Source organism: Gorilla gorilla, chromosome 2 (genome assembly GCF_029281585.2).
Source record: "Gorilla gorilla gorilla isolate KB3781 chromosome 2, NHGRI_mGorGor1-v2.1_pri, whole genome shotgun sequence".
Taxonomy (NCBI): domain Eukaryota; kingdom Metazoa; phylum Chordata; class Mammalia; order Primates; family Hominidae; genus Gorilla; species Gorilla gorilla.
Window position 1 is genome coordinate 165,406,860 of NC_086017.1, and position 16,430 is coordinate 165,423,289.

The following is a 16,430-nucleotide window of genomic DNA, read 5'->3' on the forward strand; positions in this document are numbered from 1 at the left end:
CATTCCATAGATTGCTGAGGTGTGTGGACCCCTCCACTTCACAGTGCATGTATCACTGCTAGTGCTTGTAAAGCTGGCTTGATGAGTGGCCATGATGCTGTCTTTGTGAGAGGAATTTTCACTTTTTTAGAACATTAAAAACAAGCTTATTTTAATTATTAATTTTTTTTTTAGAGACGGGACCTTGTTATGTTGCCCAGGCTGCAGTTCAGTGGCTATTCACAGGCATGATCATAGCACACTGCAGCCTCACACTCCTGGGCTCAGGCAGCCCTTCCACCTCAGCCTCCTGAGTAGCTGGGGCTGTGGGCATGTGCCTTTCTCTTTACAAGAAAGTTTAAAGTTTCCATTAGCCCTGGCTGCTAGTGAGTCACTCTGTTAATAGCCTGGTTCTACCAGATTTCAAAAGGATACATGATTGATTACTCTGGATGAGGGATGAGGACATGAACACTTTGGTATTTGAAGCTTTGACTAGAAGTTATCTGGGTACTGCAAGAGCAGACTTCTCAACCTTGGCACGATTGACATTTTGGGGCCTGATGTTTCTTTGTTGTAGAGGACTGTCCTGTGCAATAATGTAGGATGTTTTAGCAGCATTCCTCGTCTCTATCCACTGTTCGCTAGTAACAGCCCCCTTACACCCTAGTTGCGACAACCAAAAATGTCTCTGGACGTTTTTGCCTAATGTCCCCATGGAGCAAATCCCTGCTAGTTGACAACCACTATACTAGCATGGTAGTAAACTAAACTAGCTTTGCCTTTGGAGTAGTGAAGGTGTGAAAATCTATCAGACTGACACAGTAAGAATAGTAATATTGTATTATAAAAGTAATTTATTGTCAAGTTATACTCATAGATTAACAGATAACATTATAATATCCAATATGTGCCTGCTGATAACTTATTATAATAAAGACTAATTACAGACTGTACCTTCATGTATAACCTATGGTCTAAATACTGTTGTTCCTAGTTTTGAAATACAAAACTGAATCCAAGACCTAACTAGGTTCAAGCTCCTAAAAGATTTATTTTGTAAGATATAGTCCCTTCTATCTGGCTTAGGTCTTCTCTACCAGTATCACCTGAAGCTGAAAGCAAAATTTTCCTTCCTGTATTTGTTTCCTCACTGTGTTAGTTTCTTACAGCTGCTGTATCAAAGTGCCACAAACAAAGCGAGTGGCTTAAAACAGTCAGAATTTATTGTCTCACAGTTCTGGAGGCCAGGATTATTTCCATTTCACAGATGAAGACGCTGAGGAAAAGAGAGATAAAATATCTTTTTCAAGGTCTTTCAGCAGAGCCAGGATTCTAATCTGAGTCTTTGTTTCCAGAGGCTCAATTTCTTTATGTTCATTACTTCCTCATTTTATTTTTCTAGAATATTTCACTTTTCCCTTCATCCTATAAAGTTATTGGGGGGAAAAAGGCATAGAAACTTACACCTTTTTTGTTTGTTTGGAGAAACATCTTTTCCAAAGTAAGCTTTCGTTGAGTATTTTTATAGTTTTACTGGTTGTAGGAGAAAACTAGAACCAGTACCAAATCATATTTGTGAGTTTTCCTCTGCCATTAGCTAATCTAGCATCAGAATCTGGGGAAGAGTTTCCCTTTGATAACATTTCCTTCCTGCAGACATTTAAGACAGGAGATTTCTACTTCCTGATTTCTGGTTCCATAAATACTGTGTATAGCTTGAGCCCTGGTTACAACTTTCTAGGTTTTATAAAAAGGTTTTCAAAATTTTTAATTTTTTTTTTCAGGTTTTATAAAATTTTCTGTAATAGCAAACTACTAGGTCATTATCATAAGGTCAAGGACTTAAGTTCAAATTTGGATTTTCCCAAATAGTTTGAACACCCAGTGGCTCAAAGCTGTGCAGGCTCCCTTGAAAGGTTCATGGCCTGGTTTGGTTCCATTTTTTGCTTTTTCCATGAGAATGCTCTTTCCTATTATAGAAAGCTGAAAATCACCTGATACCTGTTTCATCTGAAGAATAAACTCGTTCCTAGGGAAGTCAAGAGTATCTTGGCTAAAGGAAAGGCAGTAAAAATGATTGCAAGCTCCTTTATTCCTGAAACACATGAAGCTTAGTTATTTCTGACCATTTTGGAATTGAGTTCTAAATTCAAGATGGCAAGATGGGGTGGAAAAGAAATGGGAGCCCTGTTTCCTTTTTGCTCCTTTTTTTCTTCCGCTGTCATTTGCAGCCTTGATTCCTCTGATGTTATGAGGTATTGTTTCCCCTGCATCTGTAAGGAGAGTTGGCATTGCTGTTAAATGTTGAAAGCTGCCACTACTGAGAAGCACAATATCGATGCCTGGGGTCAGAAAACTGAGCTCAAATCCTGGGCAAATTACTTCTCGTCTCTCAGAGCCTCAGTGTTCTATCTGTAATATGGGGATAATAACATCATCTTCATCATGGAGTTTCTGTGAGAATTAAATGAGATAATGCACATAAAGCACTTACTACAGTGAATATGAATAGTCTTGCTAAGTAACTGATACATGCTATCATTAAGATTATTTTTGGTATTGTGTTTCTCTCTCTAAAGATTTTGCCATAAATCAAATTATTGCCCTTCTGCTTCTAGAATATTTTATTGTTTTTAAAAAATGATTTTAAACCTTTACGTAATTGCTACATAGCTGAAGGTATGGCACGCTCTAGGACCAGACATGAATTTATGGCCTCCAGAACATGAGCAGTTTAGGAATAAATGCCTTTAACTCTATGCCTTTCCCTCCTCATGAAACCCATGTCAGGCGGCAAGTGAGTGAGGAAAAACTATTGGTCAATTTTTATTCTTTTATAAATTGGTGTAAATCATGTGTACATGTTGTAGTAGCAGTTTTTTTTTTTGCACTATTCCTAAATGATTAGGAGACACTATAACATTGTTGCTGAAAAATGTGAAATAAATAGTATATTTTTCCTTTTTATTGATGTAGTCAGTAGTGTGGTACTCCTGAATTGGAGTGTGGGGTTGCTGTATAATTTGGATAACCTTGTTACCCACTTACGAAGCTGTGCCTGCTCTTCAGGGCTTGCTTAGTTCAGCTTATCCCAGGGAGAGAGCTTCAGAAAGGTGGTGACAGCCTCTCAGAACTGTCCATCTCCTCTTTTTCAAGGACTATGGGTTCAGAGCATCCCATGAGCAGCCACAGAAGTGCTGGGCTGTGGCATCTGGTGACCCTTGGTGACAGGGATGGGGCTTCCTGGCCCTTTTCTGGGTCACTGGCCATCTTTTTTGGTGGCAGTGAATCACAACAAATGCTTGTCATACTGATGAATGGGGATCCTCATCTCCACTATTTGTTATATTATTAACAATGAAATAGGATGTATGTGGCATGTTTGTTAGACTTCAGAATTAGCTTGAGGAACTGAGCAAGTAAGCCTATTTGAAATCAGTTTCTGGATAAGTATTGTGCCTTGTTTTGCTGGTCTGAGCACTTGCCAAATTGTGGATTTCTTGACATGGGTATTTAGCTCTAATTATGCTTGGTCCACTTGTGCATTTGCAAAACATATAATTATCAGGCTTTTAACAAAATGTCAGGCAATTTAAATGGATGGCGTTCTGTTAGGAAAATAAAAAAATAGCTGACATTTACTGTAAGTCAGGCATGATTGTTAAGTGCCTTACACACAATGAGGTAGTAAATGTATTATCTCATTTAATCCTCTCAACAATCCAGTCAAGTTGGTACTGTTATTCCCACTTTACAGATGAGAAAACTGAAGCACAGAGAGGATCAGTAACTTGCTTTGGTTCACAAAGCCAGTGAGTGAGTGGGTTTCTTTCTTTCTTTTTTTTTTTTTTTGAGACGGAGTCACCCAGGCTGGAGTGCAGTGGCATGATCTCGGCTCACTGCAACCTCCACCTCCTGGGTTCAAGAGAGTCTCCTGCCTCAGCCTCCGGAGTAGCTGGGACTACAGGTGCTTGCCACCACACCCGGCTAATTTTTTTTTTCTATTTTTAGTAAAGACGGGGTTTTACCATGTTAGCCAGGATGGTGTGGATCTACTGACCTTGTGATCCACCTGCCTTTGCTTCCCAGAGTGCTGGGATTACAGGTGTGAGCCACCGCATCCAGCCTAGAATTGGGTTTCTTACCAGACATTCCAAATCATGGCTCTACTCTTACCTGCTGTGCCATATTGCATTCCTTTAAAATTGTATATTATTCCACTAAAAACATGTTAGTAGTATAATTCTAAAACCAAATTGAAATGGAAATCAACCTCAGTCAAGTGAAAAAAAATTTTTAACTCCTTGACTTAAAATAAATTTCAGCATAAATTCAATGTCCTTCATCCCAGCAAAGTTTGACTAGAGTGTTTCTATTCCATTTAAACACACGATCAAGTGTGACGGTTTAGGAATCACGTTTTTTAGGAGGAGAAGGGAAACAAGTTGAAATCTACAGAACACTTTTTCTCATACATATATTGGAGGAAAGTAGGAAGAATTTCCTTTGATCTCATAAACCCTGTTAACTCTTGTGTATCAGTGCTACTGGGGGGGAATGTCAGAGCCGTTAAATTCCTCAGAGGGATTTGATGCACGACAGTCTAGAAGAGGATCTTGGAGAGTGTCCCCAAAGAAGAATGACTTAGAAATGTCACAAAAGGCATTAGAAGATAGAGTTTCAGGATTCACAGTTGCTCAGTGTCACTAGTTTCTGTATACATGCAAAGAGAAATAATGGTGAAATCCAGGTGTTTAATTTGGTGGGGTGATGAGCCATGGTGGCCTTCGGAAGCCATTTCACTGGCCTGTAAGCACAAGGGTCTGAAAAAACGCAGGCAGCTGCTAACTCAGGAAACATTTGTTGTGGCACCAGCACATTCTAGTAAATATTTTTTTCGGGACAGAAAAGCTATGTGAATGTTCTAAAGCCTATGGAAAGGAAACTACTGAATAGGTAAAAAATAAATGTCACTATCTTGAGAATATATGCCAAAAATCATGTGAATATTAATGTTGTGATAAATCTCAATAGCATCTTTTCTTTTAAATTAAACCTTTTTACAAAAGGAAGAACTGGAAGTGCTGCTTGGGTTTCCATCTGTCGGATTTGGGCCATAAAAGAGAGTTTCAAAACAATGTAAGCGGGTACGTGAGAGTTACACCTACAGTTGGGACTGAGAGACGTGGGTTGTGGGAAAGCTGGCTTGTGCAGTCTAACCCTTTCCCTTGCCTCCCCATCACCATCCTTCCTTTCACTATCCTGGGTGCATCTTGGTAAGCTAGCCTATTTTCCATTCCTGTTCATCCGTATTAAGTATCTAAAATGCGTGCTAATAAGAATTAAGATGAGAACTCGCCCTAAGGTATGTACATGTTTAACAGCACCTCTCTGACCACAAGGCAGGCCGTTAAAGGTCTGTATCCAGCAGAAAGACCTGTCTTGTCACTTAGTTTTTCTTCACAACTCTTTATGTACCCAGAGCTTGGGTCCAAGGAAATATCCTGGTTTAAGGAGTGAGATTGGGATCCACATTTAAAAAAAATATTTGATATGTTTCCCCAAATGTCCTAATATTATTTATTGATTAACCCATTAATTTTTTTAGAGATTTGAAATGTCATCTCTATATCCCCAGACATGTCTGTGTCAACTCGCAAACCCACTATTCTGCTTCACAATTCATCAGTCAACTCGTGCCCTTGTCCCACTCTTTGAATTTCTGCAGCTTTACAGTATGTTTATTTTTTAATTTTTTAATTTTAATTTTAATTTTTTTTGAAGCGGAGTCTCACTTTGTCACCCAGGCTGGAGTGCAGTGGCGCGATCTCGGCTCACTGCAAGGTGAACCTCACTCCGCCTCTCAGGTTCACGCCATTCTTCTGCCTCAGCCTCCTGAGTAGCTGGGACTACAGGCGCTCACCACCACGCCCAGCAAATTTTTTGTATTTTTAGAGACGGGGTTTCACCGTGTTAGCCAGGATGGTCTCGATCTCCTGACCTTGTGATCCGCCCGCCTTGGCCTCCCTACAGTATGTTTTAATACATCATAAGGCTAGTTTATTCTTTTTTTTTTCCACAATCTTTCTGGCTATTTCTGCATGTTTATTTTTTTCCGTGTTTTACAATCAACTCAACTATTTCTACTCCCTGCCGTCTCTCAAAAAACCCTTGCTTGTGTTTTCACTGGGTTGTGTTTAAAGTATGTATTAATTTAGGAGGAATTGGTATCTTGATAATATCAAGCTTTTCTATTCATTAATTTGGGCCTTCTAAAGTTGTTTAAGGTTATCTACATATAGAAGAAACCTGTTAAGTTTAATCCATATTATGGGTTTTGTGGGTTTTGTCATAAAGTGGGTTTTGTCATAAATAAAGTGACATCTTCATTTTATATTCTAACTGGGTGTTATTCATATATACAAAAGCCATTTTTTTTAACACCTAATCGCTTTACTGAATTCACTCTCACTTGGTAGTATATTTTCAGTCAATGATGTCATCTGCAAAGAGTTAGTTAGAGGGCAGAAAAGACATTCCACTATCAGGTAGTCACTTCAGTTGCATCCTTAAGCAGCCACAGACACCTAGAGTGATGATAGCTGTCATATCTATGTATTTTTGATTAAATTCTTGTTTTTTACTTTTACTTGTAAAATGGTTCAACCTTGCAGAAAATTATCAAACATGAACATACCTATCATCCATACTTAACAGATACTTTTTGCCATAGTAGTGTCAGATCCCTCCTTTTTAAACAAAAAAAAATATAAAACACTTCAGATTACCCAAAGTCCTTCCACCCTCAGCCCTTCTTCCTCCTCTTCTCCAGTGTAGCTACTCTGCTGAAGTTGGCGTCTCTTTATTCCTGTGCTAACTACTGCAGATACATATATGGAGCTTTGGTATTTTTAAAATGTATGCAAGTTGTATGCAAATTTTTAAATGTCTTCCTGATTTCCAAGTAATAAATATATGCTCAGAATGAAAATTCTAACCTTTATAGAAATTATGGGACAGAAACTTAAAGGGCTTCATAATAATCTCCTTAAGAAAGCCACTGTTGATAATAAGGTATATCATTTTTCTGCCTTTGATGTTATGTTGCGTATAGTAGAACCAAACACTGACCTGCTTAACAAAGAATGCCCTCCAGAGAAAAAAAAATCAGAATATGTATTTACCATCATATCCTGTTCTCTACTAGTAGTTCTTTATTTTGTTAAAAACAAGAAAAGAAAGATCTCAACAAAGGTTACTAGGACCTTAAGTGGATTTCAACAGAGGAACCCATCACTGTTTACACTTCAAGCAACAGACTTATATAGATTTGATTCAGTTGAAGCACCTGATAGGAGCTGCTGCTTGCACAAAGCAGACGCCTTGATGAGCAGCTGGTAAACTTGGAGCACATATAAGACAATCAAAGGAAGTCTCCATATAAACTTCTCCATGCAAGGAAAGATGGTTTTTCCATTTGACCTTTTCTGAGCACTTTAACTTCCTCATTACATGTTCCAAATTGTTTCAGAGACTATATAAACCATATGTTTGTTAAACGATAGAGACAAACATGGGGAAGTCTGATTAGCATCAGCTTCCCTCAGGAAGGGGGTTTCTTTCCCAACCCTGTTTAGCCTGCTCCATACTTATTGGACATGGGGTAAATAAGCAGAGATGGGAAACGGGCTTTAAACAGCTGCACCTGGCTATAGAGTTTCTGCTCCTCCTTCTACTGAAGCACATGTTTTAACAGTTACTATCTATTAAGAAGACAGATAGTAGGTGCTGGCCGACAGTAAGAGAATGAATTTCATTCAGTATTTCAGTATTCATTCAAACCTTCATGAGATTAAGTGTGTGAATGTGTGTGTGCATGTGTGAGAACACTCAAGAGCTAGCAAGCAAGAGTGAGCTGCTTTTCAGTTTTTGTTTTTGTTTTTTTTTCCAGTTCTTTTTTTCTTTCAGTTTTTGTCCCACTGGGTTTGAATTAGGTAGCCAACAAGGATAAATAATCTATTTACTTCACTACTGTTAGATGGAATCGTTTCTTTTTATAGTAGATTCCCTAAAAGAGCAGTAAGGAAGGTGTAAAGACCTACATTATTTATTACATAATGCAGAAGTTTACTGGCCTAGACGAAATAATGATATTGGATATTGGGTGATAGTAAATTACTTTAAAAACAAACAAAAAGGCCAACATGTTTCCTGCATTTTGTTTTGGACCCAGAAGTCCAGTGGGCCAAGTTCCTTGTTCAGGCATATTCAATGACACAACTATGCAGATGTGTGGAAATAAACACTTGAGGTGAAATCATATAGCTGTGATTAGGGCAGCCACAGTTTATCATTCAAACTGGACATTTGAGAGGACTACAGGCATAAACTGATCCCAGCAGCCATCCTGGGTCTTAATCAGTGGCATTGTAGTTGTCATTGCTTAAGAGAACAATTAATAAACATTTTTAAAAAGTATCTACTTCTGTCTTTATCCCCCAAAGACAAAAAATTAAAGCATTTATGACTGAAAATTGAAAAAGAAGCTGGCTGGGTGTGGTGGATCAGGCCTGTAATCCCAGCACTTTGGGAGGCCGATTACTTGAGGTCAAGAGTTCCAGACCAGCATGGCCAACATGGTGAAACCCTGTCTCTACTAAAAATACAAAAATTAACCAGGCATGGTGGTGCATGCCTGTAATCCCAGCTACACGGGAGGCTGAGGCAGGAGAATCACTTAAACCCGGGAGGCGGAGGTTGCAGTGAGCCAAGAGTGCACCACTGCACTCCAGCCTGGGTGACAGAGTGAGACTCCGTCACACACACACACACACACACACACACACACACACACACACTTAACTAGTTTATTCATATTAGCTTATATTCATTTTCCGTGAACCCTTGGTTTTGAATTCTATTGGGATGACTTGATAGGTGAAACCACTTTATGTTGACAACGTTTTGGAATTTGAGTCATCTCAAATGATGACTTTATAGCATATTCATTTCTTTGACTTTTATTTCTTTGAAAATACCTACAACACCTACACACATGTCATTGTTTAGGGCCTTACCCCATGTTCACAATATTAGGTTGCTTCCATTTCTCTTTCTGAAGCAGAACTGTTGTTAAACAGAAACAGGTGCCTTTGACTAACAGGTTTTTTAACTTGTAAATTGGACCAAAAGAGTAATCGGAAGGGGCAGAGAGAAAATAGTAACCAAGAAGCCTCAGTTCATCCTCTTTTTCTCTTGTTTTTGATGCTGTTGTTGTTGAGGTTTTGTTACGTTTGCTGTTTCATCCTGGTTTTGGTTTTTATCCTGAGTCCTATGCTGTTAAATGCATGTCTGATGTAGTATCTATACAACATGATAAGTTTGTTCTATGCTGCTAAAAATTGACTGCTTTGTTTCTAGTAAACATAGTCTTTTAAAAAATGACCGTATTTGTTTGTAAAGCGTATTATTCACCTTCCTCTTTTTATAAACATGTCTACTTTGATAAGTCTCATTTTGGATGTGAGAAATATTTGACATATCCAGGTGTGGGTGTGCTGGTCTGTAGGCAGTCTCAGGAGAACTTTGGAGATAATCGTGCCACACAATCTTTTAATTAATACAGATTACTATCCTAGGAACAATTAGGCTTGATCAGAAGGCAGTATTTTGCTTTTATAGATAACTGCATTTGCTGTTTTTTGAGGGAAGAATCTATCAAACCAAATTTTAGAAAAGATTATAAAGTTTTTCAAGGAGCATGACAAAAGAGTGGTTGACAGGTAGATGTCCATTCTGAGGAAAATAAATTCCAGGAAATCTTGAGCAAAGTGGCCTGTTCTGAAATTCCTCCTAGTGTACTGGACTAGGCACAAGGAGTTTTCTTTTCTCTAAGCTCCCCTGACATCATTCATTTGCATTTATTATTAAATGAGGTAATTATTTGATATTCCTAGCGTATATTAGAATTTATTGCATATTCACCCACTTATGTGACAGTTATTTATTGAGCACTCTCATGTTCACTCACAAGGGTGCGGGTGCAGAGTAGAGGAAAAGCTGTATGTCACCAGGTTCGGGATTTGCCAGGCAAGTACAATCAAGGAGATGAATGTGTATGCAAGATGTGATTTAACTAGGTACCAAGAAATGCAAGCTAGCTAATTTAATATGCATGAACAAGAGGACATGAGGGAATTAAGGGGGGGAGGGGGAAGGTTGTAGAGTCAATGGGTTGTAAGAACTGGTGAGTTAAATAATGGTTGGTGTTGAGGATTAGAGGAGGTGAGTTGGAAAGAAAGGCCGTGCTGGTTAGAGAGTGGTATGTTTGACACTGGGATTACAGAGAGGTTGTAGTTGATGGTAATGACAAGGACTAAGGTATAACCATGGATTTGTGGCTGAAGTAGGGCAGAAAACAAGATCATTGGAGGAGAGTAAAGTCGGGGAACTGAGGGTACAGGGTAATGGAAAGATCCTTTACAGGAGAGTTCAAGAAAGAAGTAGTGTTGGGGACTTGATGTAAATGACGGGGAGAGAGAGAGAGAGAGAGAGAGAGAGAGAGAGAGAGTGTGTGTGTGTGTGTGTGTGTGTATGAAGAAGTATTGTTGGAGAGAGAGAGAGAGAGTGTGTGTGTGTGTGTGTGTGTGTGTGTGTATGAAGAAGTATTGTTGGAGAGAGACAGACAGCCAGCAGTGAAACTCAAGGGAGAGGATTGGAAACGATCCAGGGGTCTATAGATGACTTTGGTTATGAGTTAGAGACTGATGCCATGAGCTTCAAAGCTGATGATGTTTCAGGAGGAGGAAGTGATCATTGTATAGAAGCAGGAATAAAAAGCAAGCAGGCAGAGAGCTCTCAGGAGATGCCTTGTTCTCTAGGGAGAGCCAGGTTTCTTTTAAGGCAAGAATGTGAAGGGAGGGTTCAGAGACGAGGCCAAGTATTTAGAAGACTTTACTAGATTTCTTAAATAAGGTAATTGCATTCCCAGAGGGTACAGTGGAAGGGGTTCAGGAACCAGCTGAGGAGTGGAAAAAAGTGGGGCCAGATTGGGCATGTTCACAGTGCGATGGGAATGGGAGTGCAGGAGAAAGAAGGATATTGGGGGTCCTGAGCCTAAGCAGGAATGGAGGGCATAATGAGATTAGTCCTGGTGGTTTCTGAAACAGGTGGTGAGGCTCTGAGTGTGGGACACAAGGATGGGTTGGGTGTCTCGCCAGAAACAAGCAGACCTCTGGGGCTCTTCTATCCAATGCATGGTCATTTGGAGATGGGGGGTTTGGGGGGTGAGGTCTTGTTACCCAGAGCATGAGTAGAAGGCTCCTCCTTCATTCTGCAAATAGAGATGTGGAAGCTGGGGAGGTATACCTGCTAGAGCATTACCAAGATGCATGTAAGGATGCAAGGATCACTTATTATAACAGTTCCAGGATGATGTCAATACTTGAGATGCAATTTAGTGTGTTACATACATAAAAATAGTAATTAGGTTTAATTGGAGGGGGTTACATTGATTCATAATCAGTAGATAGAATTCAAATTCCAATTCATAGTTTAAAATAAGTCATTCTCTCCCTCTCCTTCCTGCCCACTCCTTGCTGTTTCCACCAAAATGTGCCTTGAAAACTGACAATGTCACAGTCTTATCTGCTGAATAATTGACATGTTCTTTTCCCTTTCCTTTACAGTGAAGAAAGTTATAATGTCAATGATTATTCCTTAAGAGATCAGCTATTGGTGGAATCTTGTGACAATGAAGAGCTTAATTCTTCTCCAGGGAAGAACAGCTCCACAATGCTCTATTCAAGACAGAGCTCTGCCAGTCACCTCTTTACTCTGACAGTCCTTAGTAACCATGCGAATGAGAAAGTGGAGATGCTACTAGGAGCTGAGACGCAGTAAGTATATGTGGGGAAAGGATCGGAATAGCTGATAGTATCTCCCTGACCTGATTTCCTTTGGTTTACAGACTCCCTAAAAACAGCAGCTACTATTCATGTTTTTGTTGAGCACCTACTGTTCGCTAAGCACTATGACTGGGTAATTTTTACAGATGTTGTTCTTTTCATTGTAATCTTCTTACAGGAGAAGGATGTTGTTATTTTTGTCCCTATAAGTCCTGATAGATGCACTGTGCTTTAGGTGATGTCTTTATTTTTATAGAGTGGTTTAAAAATCATTTTACTTTTTTCATTGACAAAAATATGATACACTATCCTTAAGGAGTATAACTCAACTGGTATTTTGAGTCTAGGCCATAAGCCTTCTTAGGTAATGGAATTCAGGTCGTTTCTCAGTCACCTACCTTCAACCAGAAAGCAGAAAGCCCAATGATTTCTGTCAAAAGAGCTACCCAGTTTACGGAAATATACTGATAAATCCTCTTTCTAATCCAGAGTTTATGCAAGACCAAAACAGGCATCCTGTTTGTGCCTGCAGTTTCGCCAGCAGTTAGTGTGCACTTAGTTCTCACACTGGATGAGTGGCAGTGAGGGTTAACTTTCAAGTCCACCTTAGTGATTTTTTGGTCCACTTAAAGATAACTGACCAATGTATTTGTTTAGAAACTGGAAACTTCCTCTTGCAATAATCATCATGGGCAGATATTATATTGGGTCAGAGAGTGGAACAGTGGAGGGAAAGGAGAAGTTCCCTAATTCTTTGTGCTCTCAGATTCCTGCCTCCCACTCCATGTCTGCCAAGGTTCCTAAATGGTGTGGTTAAAATGGATCAGCAGCTGATGAATAACAACCCTAAAATTGTAGCAAGATCTTAGAGAAAGTGATCCCAAAGAGGTATCTTCACCTTAAGACTGATTTTAACAGTGTTCCTAGATGATTAAAGAGAATATTTAAGAAAAATTATTCAAGGACACTTGCTAAAGCACAGTAAGCTTAGCAGACTTTATTCAAGATCATCTTAATAGGTGTAAGGACCATTGCAACAAGGTCTCCAGTAGGGGAGAGAGATTGGGCTCAACTTCGAACACAGCATGGGCAAGTGGGAATTTATAGCCATAGAGCAGGATGGAGGTCAGTGGATGGAAACTTACTGAGAGGAAATATCAGAGATAAGGGCTATTCTGGCTAAACTAACCAAACAGGATTCTTGCTGAAGACAGGCCAGGGTAATTAGACATCATAACCTCTGGGATGATGGAGAATAATGAATCTTATCAGATATTGAGGATGGAGTAGGGGATATTCTTGCCAAATTGACTTAGTAGGGTTCTTTGCTAAAACTGGATTTTATGAAGAACTGTACAGATGAGCCTAGGAGAAGGTACTGAAGTTTGGCCAAGCAAAGAATCTTTGTCAAGAGACATAAGAAAAATGTGAAAATTACAAGGCATCCACATAAAATGTCAAATTATTTCATATCTTTTGGCACTAGAAGTAACATTTCACAGGCTAGAGAAAAAACCAAGGACAGGTTGGTGAAAGCTGTAGCATATTCCAAATGAGCTGGAGAGTTCACCAAGGTAATGAAAAAAGAAATATATTTCATAAGGCTACAGCTACCATAGACAGTGGTTCCTCTGATGGATCTGGGCAAAGTAAATTAAAAGCCTTCTGGAAAAGATTCACCATCGTAGATGTCATTAAAAACATTCATAATTTCATGGGAGGAGATCAGCATATCAACATGAACAGGAATTGGGAAAAGTTGATTCCAGCTCTCATGGATGACTTTGAGGGATTCAAGACTTCAGCGGAGGAAGCAACTGCAGATGCAATGGAAATAGCGAGAGAACTAGATTTAGAAATGGAGACTGAAGATGCAACTGAATTGCTGCAATCTCATAATAAAACTTGAACAAATGAGGAGTTGCTTCTTCAGGATGAGCAAAGAAAGTGAAGTTGCTGTGAGCATTGTGGAAATGACAACAAAGGATTTAGAATATTCCGTAAACTGAATTGATAAAGCAGTGGCAAAGTTTGAGAGTATTGACTCCAATTTTGCAAGAAGTTCTGCAGAGGATAAAATATTATCAAACAGCATTGCATGCTATACAGAAATCTTTCATGAATGAAAGAGTCAATTGATGCAGCAGACTTCACTGTGGTCTTAAGAAACGGCCACAGCCACCCAAACCTTCAGCAACCATCACCCTAGTCAGCAGCCATCAAAAAACAAAGGGAGCTTCATCTTCATGTGTTTGTTTACAAAACAAACAAATGCCTTTCTCTGAGGTCCCAGAGTTCTTCCCCTAAAGGTGCTGAAAAGCGCTGATGGCATTCCAAGCATGCCCCTCTGTTTGCGGCTGTGGGGAGGTGAGCTTGGGTGGGCGTGTGCTTGCTGATCTGTGAGTTGACCAGCAAGCGACACACCCAAGACCAGGGTCAAGGGGAGGCATTACTTGAACTCCAAAAGTGGTTTAAACCCCTTGGCCAGTGAGGACAAACTAGACTTCCTTTGTGTGGGGAAACTTCTCCTCAAAACAGAATTTTTAGTATGCCTGTGCTTTGGATTTTATATGCCTTTTAGGATGAGAATGACTTCAACACTTTGGAAATCAGTAATTTTCCAGTATTCTAGAGAATTCTCAGAAACTAGAGACTTCCCTTTCCCCATATAGTTAGTAATGGTGAAAGTTGCCTTTTCTTTGGTTTACAAGGATTGTTTGTTCTTTATTCGGGCCTTGCCAACATCTCAACAGAGATTTTCCTGACTGTCTCATTCATAATTTATGTAGTCTCCACCACTCATTTCTGAGATGATTCCAAGAGAGTAGGAGGTGAACTGACATGTCCAGCTTATTTCACGCCAAGGCTAGATCCTTTCCTGGGACATTCTGTAGCATTTGTTCCATCCTTTTGCCTTTTAATCTTGCCAAAGACTGAATGGTTGTTCGTTTCCTCAATCAGACATGTTCTCAGAATATTTAGTCATGTCACTTGGAAACCCATGGGTCTGACTCATATTTGTAGTTATTTAATTAATAGCAAGAGAACATTCCAGAAGGGGCATGGGACAGAGGTCTCCTTGGATACAGAGGGAGTGACTCTCTCATTCTCTTTGCTCTCCCCGCCCCCTCCCTCAATTACAGTTGAGAAGTAAATAAATGGACATGCTTTCAAGACATAAAATAGTATTGGTGTTGAAAAAATATATTTAACAACTAAAGACGCACTTCCCTTAAAAAAAAAAAAAGACTATTAAAAAACCTGGCAAATTGTTACATGCCATGTTTGCAAATATGCAGGTTAGCTTTGGGCTACCGAGTTTTGAGCAATTAGAGTTTTGATATGCATAGAATGTGTTATTTTCTTCCAACATTTGTGAAATGCATCAATAAGTATATGTCGTTTAGGTTTTCTTTCTTTTATGTCTTTTTGGTTAATATGGTTCATTGGCAATCTAGTTGAAAAAACAAGGTTTTCACTACCATTCTAGCCTTAAGTAATTGAAGAACTTAGAGTCAGGTATATAATTTCACTACTTACTCTTTGACCTGAAAAATAATGAATTTTACACCTAAATCTTTACTTTCTCTGAAAAACTGTTGTCACTAAAGGCCACCTGAGGATATACAACATGTAAAATCAGCAGTAGGAGGGGTGCAGCTGTTTGGCACAAGGACAATTCAACTTCATAAGACAGTGAAATTGTGGAAGAAAAATCAATGGCTTTGATTACGTAAAGAATGCAGAAATGCTCACCAAAAGGAGATGGGGCAAACAGTGAGCATCTGGGATATGCCAGGCACTGAGCCAGCTATAGAACATGATGAAGGGACCCATGGGTGTTTCTAGAGGAGGACAGAATTTTGAGCTGAAGAAAGCATATAGGGAAGTGATCAGACATCTTGGTTTTCCCAGAATCAGTTGTTCAAGTTTAGGTCCGTTGTCCTGGTGAAATTATGAATGATACTCTTTTTGACTCTCAAAAGGTCCTTGTTTATACAATGAAATATATGGTGACCCTAATTATATATAATTATAATATTACATAAAACAAAATATTATCAATAACAAATTATAAATATATACACATATTTATAATTATATACATGGTCCAACTCTCTCATTTTCTTCCCCCATGTGAAGTGAGACTCACAAAGGCCATACAGGAAGTGAGTTATTGCCAAAGCTGGAACTAGAATCTGGCCTTCCTGACAGTCTATCAGTCATTCTAGTAACAAATTTTATTCTTTTTACGGAGAAGCTGCCAACCAGTAGGCTGTTCCGCCCCCACTTGGCTGCTCAGTTTGGCTTGTTCTGGATTTGGAAGGAAAACTCCAGGAAGTCAGTCGCTATTAACTGTGAGAAACTACTAAAATATAGAATTTTTTAAGTCCAAAGACTTTATTATTTTTTATTTTATTTTATTAAGACAGAGTTTCACTCTGTCGCCGGGGCTGGAGTGCAGTGGCACGATCTCGGCTCACTGCAACCTCCCCTTCATGGGTTCAAGTGATTCTCCTGCCTCAGCCTCTCAAAGAGCTG

At 39.3% G+C, this 16,430-nt stretch overlaps 1 protein-coding gene across 1 annotated transcript in view; it reads left to right on the plus strand.

Moving 5' to 3' along the window:
• The window catches only part of ARHGEF26 (Rho guanine nucleotide exchange factor 26), a 137,330-nt gene that overhangs the window by 108,421 nt on the left and 12,479 nt on the right, over positions 1-16,430 (plus strand). The window contains exon 12 of the mRNA XM_019024743.4: positions 11,670-11,879. Coding sequence (XP_018880288.1) covers positions 11,670-11,879 — 210 coding nt within the window. The remainder of the gene's footprint in view (positions 1-11,669; positions 11,880-16,430) is intronic.